This window comes from Arachis hypogaea, chromosome 18 (genome assembly GCF_003086295.3).
Source record: "Arachis hypogaea cultivar Tifrunner chromosome 18, arahy.Tifrunner.gnm2.J5K5, whole genome shotgun sequence".
NCBI lineage: Eukaryota > Viridiplantae > Streptophyta > Magnoliopsida > Fabales > Fabaceae > Arachis > Arachis hypogaea.
This window is the reverse complement of record NC_092053.1, coordinates 130,391,938-130,402,218: the sequence shown is the minus strand read 5'-3', so window position 1 is coordinate 130,402,218 and position 10,281 is coordinate 130,391,938. Positions and strand designations below refer to the sequence as shown.

Here is a 10,281-nt window from a genome sequence, read left to right as displayed (position 1 = left end):
AGGGCTCACTTCACGGTTGGGCAGATTTGTTGCGTTTTTAGAATTTTTAAGGATATAATTGTCTTTAACAAATATGAAGGTTATTATTGTCAGCGTTTTACAATTTCGGAGACATAATTGGTAATTTACTCTTATATATATGACAAATAAGAATTAGGGATAATTTTGGAAGAAGATAAAAAAAAAAGATATAATTAAAAAAAGTGTGTTATCAATTTGGGAGTGATATTATTATTTTTTTAAACTTTTTTGTTGAGCCGAAAATAGTTAGAATAGAAATAATTGGACCAATTAATCAATTGATCTTTTGAAAAATAAAATAAAATCTAATCAAATAGTTAATACTGATTAAGGATATTTTTGTGATCAATTATTTTATTTTGTTTTCTTTTAAAAAATTTGTTGGTTTAATTATTTTTGGTTCAATCATTTTCTTTTTAACATAAAAACCGATAAAATTGTTGCATATGCTATATTCTCATTGTTTGACCATAATACTTTATCTAACAGCATTTGGCCTCCATTTTATTTAGAATTTTTCCTCCATCAAAAATGTCCTTTTGGTTCTTCCAAAACTTGGAGTAAAAAAGGTTTGTGAACGGCCAAAACAAAATATTAATGTTTTTGCAATACTTTTGAAAAGTTCTTTTTGCAATATTATTTTATCATAAGGAATTGCGCAAAATCAATTAATATTAATATATGATGTCTTTTTTTTTTCTTCTTTAAAAATTAAAATTAAAAAAAAACTTATTAACACATCTTATGATACCGTGTCATCAAAGCCGCAAACACTAAAAAAGGTAAAAACTTACTTTTTTTTTTGACAAATTCTTTGATATTTTTGAGTTTGGTGTTGAATTTGTTGAATTTATCTTTTAAATAAACATTAAATATTCAAAAATTAAAAACAACTAAAACATTCCCCTAAACAACTCCTTTACTAATAATATTGATAAACACTAAATACATTAAAAACAACAACAATACACCATAAAAAGTCTACATACAATATAATGTAGTTACAAAATATGAAAATAAACATAAAAAATAAATTTATTAACATTTTAAATTTTTACAAATACAACAACAACAACAAAGTCTTGTCCCACTAAGTGGGGTCGGTTACATGAATCAAACAACGCTATTGTGCTCTGTCATGTATCATGTCTACAGAGAGACCGTTTACATGTAGATCTCGTTTGACCACCTCATGAATGTTCTTCTTAGGTCTTCCTCTGCCTTTCGCCCCTTGTCTATCTTCCATCTCATCCACTCTCCTGACTGGATGTTCTATCGGTCTTCTTCTCACATGTCCAAACCACCTGAGACGCAATTCAACCATCTTTTCCATAATGGGTGCTACTCCAACTCTCTCCCTTATATATTCATTCTTTATTTTATCCAATCGCGTATGATCACTCATCCATCTCAACATCTTCATCTCTGCCACACTCAGCTTATGTTCATGCTCCCCTTTAGCCGCCCAACACTCCGTACCATAAAGCATAGACGGTCTTATAGCGGTGCGATAGAATTTACCTTTGAGTTTTAAAGGCATTTTTTTGTCGCATATAAAACCAGATGCACTCCGCCATTTTGATCAACCTGCTTGGATCCTATGATTTACATCATGTTCAATCTCTCCATTATCTTGTATGATGCACCCAAGATATTTAAAACTTTTAACTTTTCGTAAGATGTTTTCTCCAATCTTCACCTCTATATTTGGTTTTCCCTTCTCAGACTGAATTTATATTCCATATATTCCGTCTTGCTACGGCTAATGTGCAGACCATACCCTTCTAGAGCTTCTCTCCATAACTCCAACTTCTTATTTAGATCTTCCATTGACTCTCCCATAAGGACGATATCATTGGCAAAAAGCATGCACCATGGCACAGGCTCTTGGATGTGCTCTGTGAGTACTTCCAAGACTAATGTGAAAATGTATGGACTTAAAGATGATTCCTGGTGTAATCCTATACCAATAAAAAATTTCTCTGTCACATCACCTTGAGTCTTCACACTAGTTGTGGCCTCATCATACATGTCTTTAATTGCACGAATATATGCGATCCTTACTCTCTTCTTTTCTAAAACCTTCCATAAGACCTCCTTTGGTACCCTATCATACGCTTTTTCCAAATCAATAAACACCATATGTAGATCCCTTTTATTACTACGATACCTCTCCATCATCCTTCTTAATAGGTATATCGCTTTAGTGGTAGATCTCCCTGGCATAAATCCAAATTGATTCTCTGTTACTTGTATCTCTTTTCTCAACCTCCGTTCCATCACCCTTTCCCATAACTTCATGGTATGACTCATAAACTTGATCCCTCTATAGTTTTTGCAACTTTGTATATCCCCCTTATTCTTGTAGATAGGTACCAAGGTGCTCTTTCTCCACTCATCAGGCATCTTCTTTGACCTTAAAATCTCATTAAAAAGCTTGGTTAACCAGTTGATGCATTTTTCTCCAAGACCCTTCCAAACCTCAATCGGGATATTATCAGGTCCTACTGCCCTGCCATTCTTCATCTGCTTTAGAGCCTCTTTTACCTCGAAGTCTCGAATCCTTCAATAGTAGTCAAAGTTTTGATCTTCTTCCCTTGTGCATAACCGACCAAGGCACGGAAGAGTCTTCTGTCCCTCATTAAATAACTCGTAGAAGTAGCTCTTCCACCTTTCATTAATCTTCTCCTCTTGAGCCAACACCTCTCCATCTTTATTCTTTATGCACTTAACCTGATCCAAATCTCTCGTTCTTCTTTCACGGCTCTTTGCGATTCTATGTATACATTTTTCTCCTTCTTTCGTGTCCAAAGACTGGTAGAGACCTTCATATGCTCTTTTTTTGCTTCACTTACAGCCACTTTAAAAATAAAAATGATAATTTAATATGAAAAAAATAAAAGAATGGTAACTGTTTTAAAACAATGACAATTTAATAAATAATTCTTAAAACAATGACAGATAGATAAAAAAAATTTATTATTCAAAATTCAATTAGTACCGTATTCATATATTTATTGGGTTAATTTTTCATTAACACGTAGGGATGACAATAAAACAGGGTCGAACCCATGTATTACCCAATTATTATCCATAAGTATATACTATAGGAAAAATTTTAAATATACCAGGAACACTGGTGTTTTAGTTGTTTTAACCATTAATTTTAATTAATATATATTATATATATTTTTTATAATTCAGATCAATAGTTAAAACAACTGAAACACCGGTACTTCTGGTATACTTAAAACTCTTCCTATATTATATACTTGTCCGTACCTATTCTATCCTGTGTCGCCCCAAAATCCGATTGGAATTTAGGATTTTAATAAAAGTTGGCATCTTCTAGAGTTTGAACCCTGGACATTCAAAGAGAGTAACATCCTCTATCAAATATTTTGTTTTACTAATGAGATTTGTTTTTAATGTATATATCAAAGTTAAAAATCCGGTAAAAAATGTAAAGGGAGATTCATAATCCGCTTCTTCTGCAAATAATGAGATACACTTAACCATTCTGTTACTTGTTTTCTTTTTCATATTGAATGCTATATATATATATATATATATATATATATATATATATATATATATATATATATATATATATATATATATATATATATTGGAATTATCTTTATAACCCTTCGTCTATTGTTTTAGGTTATAAAAAATACTTTTATTTTTTTTAATTTATTAGAAAAATTCTCTCTTCAGAAAAAAAGAGAGAACGACGGAGTCATTTTTTTCTATTTGTCTTTTTTGTGCAAATTAAAAGGGGATAATTAAAAAAAATTAACGGATTATTCGTTCTCGATAATCATTTATTTAATCAGTGGATAGGAACATACTTTAGATCAGAATTGGAGGAGAACTGCCTTCTCTTTTCTACCAACTTTAAGTCCCAATTAGTATTCTTTATTTAGATTATGTGAAAATATTTCTTTTGACAATTTACATCATCCGTGTTACTAATCCCTTGTGTACACTTTTTGTTTGCTATTAGTGTTTATATTATTTAATCGATATGCTTACAAATAATATAATATCATCATGACAATAAATAGATTATATAATGTTATCATAATAAAAACGAGCAATATACACTACAACAAAACAATATTTTTGCAATGGTTTTTTTAATGTTTGGCGACAATTTTTACCGTCATTAAATATTTTTAGCAACAGTCAAAAGAAGCATCACGAATTTGAGCATCGTCAACTGATATAATGACAATTTTAAATTATAAAATTATTACTAATTTGTAACACTTGTCTAGTTTTTTTGTGCTATATTTTGCAACGGTTTAAAATCGTCGTTAAATTATTAAATCTTGTGACGGTCTTTTCTAGAATTTTTGATTATTTTAAACTGTTACAATATTTTTAGCGATAATATGAAACTATCACTAAATTACTAGTTTCTATGACTATTTTTTTATATTTAGTAACTATTTTAAACCGTCTTAATATATTTAATAATGGTTTAAAACCGTGACCAAATTATTAATTTTTGTTACTTTTTCTTATATTTAGTAACTGTTTTAAGCCATTATAATTTTTTCCAACATCAAAATTTTTATGTATATAAACACTACAACATCAAAAATTTTCTTCTCAATAAAACTTTCTACATCAAAATATCTATACAATTATAGATCTAACTCATTATTCATTTGATTCATAATTTATGTATTTATAAAAAGTAAATACTACCATACACAATACAAGTATTACATCTATAACATAATTTATATATCTAAATGCTAAACAAATATAAGATATTTGGTTCTTAATGGTCCATTAATAGTAACAGATTGCATAAATTCTCTTATACAAGATAAGAATCCAATCACTTGAAAAACACGAATACCAAAGCTCATATTTTGAACATAGTTTAAATGCTTTTTAATTTACAAGTTTTTCTAGATAACATTAAATAGAATCAAAATTAGACAAACATTAATAGATAAACTTTAGCAAACATATTTTAGAATTTTCATCCCAACTAAAATATTACGTGACACATGGATTTTGCTTTTCTGGGACACATGATGTCCAAAGAATATATAAAATAGAATAGTAATAGAGAATTTTAATTAATTCTCCTAATTTTTTTAATATTTAAATAAGTATAATTTTAAATATATTTTTTCTGAAAATATCAAAAAATAAAAAATTAAAACCTTTTAAGAATTAAAAATATGAGATTCTCAATTTTTTTCTATATAGTAACTAGTGGTATTTATTTATTTATTTTTATTTACAAGAAAGTTGTCCTTTGATGCACTTGAACAAGAATGCAGTATAATAAGTCTATTAATTATTGGAGCGGCCGAATAATTACGTAAGAACAATGATGACAATAATAAAAAAAATCTTATTTAATTTAATATTTATAATTTTATGTACAAGTGACATTTATAATTATTTATTGATAATGTTTGATATTATTTAATTATTCCAACCGTAATTAATAAATTTAAAATATTATAAACAACAATAAAAAATATAAAATAAGACAAAGTATTTTAGATTAATTTTTAATTATCTCTTAAATATTATTTTTTTAATATTCAAAATGGTGGTGGATGCTCTGATGATGATAAAGTTCAGAACATGATAGGTGGCACCATTTATTTCATTATATTAGTGAAGGTTGATTTTTATTTTTGTTTAACTGAAATTATTAAAATGAAAATAATTAGACCAGCTACTAAAGCCATTAGTATTTTAAAAATTAAATTAAATCAAATAATTAATATTGATTAAGGATAATTTTTATTAATTATTTTTCTTATAAAAGAATTGTTGGTTTAATTGGTTAAATTGTTTTTGGTTCAATCATTTTCTTTTAAACAAAAAGAAATTAAGTAAATGATAAAATTGTGCCAGATATTATACGTTCATTGTTTGACCATTATAATTCATCTAATAGTATTTTACCCCCACTTTATTTGAGAATTTTTCTCCATAAAAGATGTCCTTTGGTTTTTCCAAAACTTGGGGTCAAAAAGATGTGTGACGAACGACCATCACAAAATATAATAGTGATGTTTTTGCAATAATTTTTAAGGGTTTCTTTGCAATATTATTTTATAAGATGGGACGATTGCGCAAAATCAATTGAATTAATTAATAAGAAAAAGTATAGGGTATCAATATATTATCTGCCAACTTATTGTCAATAATAATTAATTATTATATTTTAAACACATGTATAAAGAGACACATTCAAAAAATACATCTATAAAGACACTTCTATTAGACACAGCCATAAAAAAGACATTTTAATTAGACATATCCACAAAGACACTTTCATTAAACACAATCATAAACAAGAATGAGAAGAAATTGGCAAAAATATTGTTGGCAAAGTAACGAGATTCAACAAACTCTTAATTTAGTAGAAGACTTGTAATTACTCATTTTTATTTAGTAACAATAAATATCATAGTAGAGTTTAATCTGATAATTAATAATTAATAAATAAAGAAATTAATAGGGATGAATGGCTGGAATGTTCCCGGGAGGATCATAAACACAAGTAATAAGAATGCCTGCATCATTGTGACATATGACTCTACCACAACCTACATGAGTAGTGGTCTTCCAAACAACCTGTTTATAGGCACGACAGTCACCACCAACACAAGAGTTGGTTTTGTAGTTGTAATGTTTCTTCTGTTCCACCCACGTTCTCACAGCGTCGACTCCACTGAAGTTTAGGGATCCCAATTTGCGTGCATTGTTCTGACCCACGCTAAAATGCGCCCCGGGTCCTGCCTTCAAGCAATCTCCCTTGTGTTCAAACAAGAAATCTTGAGCTTCTATTTCTAGGACCTTGTCCCACTCCATCTTCACATCAACTCCAACACTTGCACGTGCTTTATTATGAATTTCAAGATAGTCGTTTGGATGATTTTGTGCCAGTAAACCCAACGGAGTTATACTCAAAAACTTTATTAGCATCACCAAAATTTTTGTTATTCTTTTCATCTTTGTTTTGTTTTATATATTGATGAAGGGTTAAGTGTTGGATTATTGTTTTATGAGGGCTAGTGCATCGTGGATATATATATATAGTAGAACAATGGTGGATATTTTTTATTATTTTTTAATTATTTTTTAATATTTAAATAAATAATTTTTTTAAATATATTATTTTCAAAATATAAAAAATAAACACTTAAATTTTTTATTTAACAATTAAAAATAATTGCAAATATGAGGTAAGATGTTCAATATTGTTTCTTTATATAGTGAACCAGTGGCACTTATTTTTTTAATTATTTATATGAAAGTTGTCATTTGATGCACTTGAATATACGAGGAATGCAATAACAATTCTGTTAATTATTGCAACAGTCAAATGATTAAGTGAAAATCAATGTCCCTTTTTCTTTTATATATTCATAAAAGGTGGCCTGGATTGTCTAATGAGGAAGTCCAGAATAATACGCAATAATCTTAAAATTTAAAAATATCATGTATAGAGATAAGAATAAATTTAATTATTTATTAATAGACAAAGGGTTAAAAAATTTTAGAATTATGTTATGTGTACATTAAAATCAGCCACTAAAGTCAGTCACTAATATAAAATATATGTTGAAGTATAAATACACATTGAAAATAAATTAAACCACACATATATTTATACACAAATATATTAGTAGCTGATTTTGGTGTACAAATATCATTTTTGTAAATGTTAATATGGACAAAATATGTAAATTTTTGCTGGAAATAAAGTTTTTTGGTGTGTATACAAGTGGGTGGACGTTGCAGATATAGCAGGTGCAACACGCAGGTCACATGCTGACTTAGCACGCATGGAGCGTAATGGACACGTGTCCAAATTAGAAGCAACACACATCATGCGTGTTGTTCACGTGGCGGCTATCCAAGCAACACGCACCCTGTGTGTCGGACACATGTTAGGCATGCAAGCAACACGCACTCTGCCTGTTGTATATGTGTCAAATGTTGGTTGGATGACATTGCAACACATAACCTGCGAGATGAGTCATTTGTCTATAAAATTCGAAACTCGTTACCATTTTACTTTATTGCAAGAAAGGTGTTTTATTGCACTGTTGGTGTGATGGAAGGCACTACAAATATAGTGGTTTACCACAATAATGAGATTATATGAAATACATATGAGGAGATGAGTTTTGCGTGTGAGAATACATTTTCGTTTGTAGTTTCGTGCACTATAACGTTTCGCGAAACTACAGTACGGGCTCTGTCAGAACATAGAGATTGATATTTTAAAGAAGGTGAACAACATTCTCTACAGGAGTCTGGTTGTCGTATTTGGTGGCCTGATACAGTTTGAGACTATGTCAATTGTTGACGAAACAAGTATTCAATGTTTCATATTCACCAGCAAACGCAGGTGCAACACCCAAGGATTGAGTTATATGTTGAGTTTGAAAATATAGTTGCGGATGAGATTCAACATGACCCAAATGTGCAAGATGACAAAGTTGAAGCGTACCAATAAATGAACAATGATAACGATGAGGAGTTCGAAACTACATACGAAGCCGATGCCGAGGATGAGGACGACAATGGGAGAGGTGAGGTAGTCGTGAAAACTTTAGTGGTTCTACCCGCAGCAGTCAGTCAATCAATGGACGTTCCACATTTTTTGCGTAACTTGGATTTTGATGCCATGCATACATTGGAGTTTTTTGAATATGCGAATATAGGTACGTGAGGAGTGGATAATGTTTCCTTAATTTTGTTTTGACGGATCAAAGAGTGACAATTTTTTTTATAGGTGTTGCTAATCTTGAGGATGGAGAGTTCAAAATTAAAATGAAATACAATTTTAAAAAATCAGTCATCACAAAAATTCGAAATTACACTATCTTTAAAGAAGTCGATTACATTATTTATGAATCCGAACCATGGACATTTTATGCAAAATGAAAGACTTATGACCTAGGAAACAAAAGTTACTTTTGTCATCTTTAAATGACTCTTTGTGAAAGATTGAAAGTCATCACTCTCATACTTGATTTTTTTTTCTTTACTTGTGGTGGAACAAGTGGCAGCTTGCAGGCATCTAGCTGTGCATTAAAAGAAAAATGAGTAATTTTACATATAGATATAATTTTATACTATTAAAAATATTAATAATAACTAATTAATGGTTATAAATTATAAAATTTGCTAATTCCCTAACACTCTTAGTAACCTGATATTACACCATGATCCTTACCATTTAAAAAATAATTTCCGGCGAAAATCTTTATAATATTACTTGCGAAACAATTTTCAACTTGTACGTAACTTTAAGGCAAAACCAAAAAACCATAGTTGAAGCGCGAACTCATACTACAGGCAAATTGAATTAGCTAGTAGAAGACTTGTAACTCATTTTTATTTCGTAACAATAAATATCATAGTAGTCAGTAGAGTTTAATCTGATAATTAATAATTAACAAATAAAGAAATTAATTAATAGGGACGAATGGCTGGAATGTTCCCCGGAGGCTCATAAACACAAGTAATAAGAACGCCCACATCATTGTGACAAATGATTCTAGCACAACCTACATGAGTAGTGGTCTTCCAAACAACCTGTTTATAGGCACGACATTCACCACTAACACAACAGTTGGATCTGTAGGCGTAATGTTTCTTCTGTGCCACCCACGTTCTCACAGCGTCGACTCCACTGAAGTTTAGGGATCCCAATTTGCGTGCATTGTTCTGACCCACGCTAAAATGCGCCCCGGGTCCTTCCTTCAAGCAATCTCCTCTGTGTTTATACACGAAATTGCGAGCATCTACTTCTAGGTTTATCTCCCACTTTAACTCACCAACTCCAACACTTGCACGTGCATCGTTATGAATTTCAAGATAATCTTCTGGAAGATTTTGTGCCAATAAACCCATTGGAGTTATGCTAAAAAACTTTATTAGCATCACCAACATTTTTAATATTCTTTTCATCTTTGTTTTGTTTTATGATGATTCCAAAGGGTAAAGGTGAGGGTTAAGTGTTGGATTATTGTCGTGGATATATATATATATATATATATATATATAGGACGGATCCAGAAATGATATTATGGGGGCTAATAACACATATAATATTAAAAATTATGTAAAAAATTATATAATATAAGATGTATTATAAAAATATACGGATAGAGAATATATTTTAAAATAAAAAAATGTGTATACTTTTTACTAACGAAGTGGTCGATTCTTCGTATCATAAAATTCACCAATAAT

At 29.8% G+C, this 10,281-nt stretch overlaps 1 protein-coding gene across 1 annotated transcript; it reads right to left on the bottom strand.

Moving 5' to 3' along the window:
• Positions 1–9,498: 9,498 nt before the first annotated feature.
• LOC112770565 (pathogenesis-related protein PRB1-3-like) lies at positions 9,499–9,939 on the bottom strand. The gene has a single exon (XM_025814904.1). It carries the CDS (start codon positions 9,937–9,939, stop codon positions 9,499–9,501), a length of 441 nt encoding a protein of 146 aa, XP_025670689.1.
• Positions 9,940–10,281: the final 342 nt, after the last annotated feature.

Excerpts from the sequence above, each read along its gene's own strand:
- LOC112770565 (XM_025814904.1), bottom strand. The coding sequence starts at position 9,939 with ATGGGTTTATTGGCACAAAATCTTCCAGAAGATTATCTTGAAATTCAT.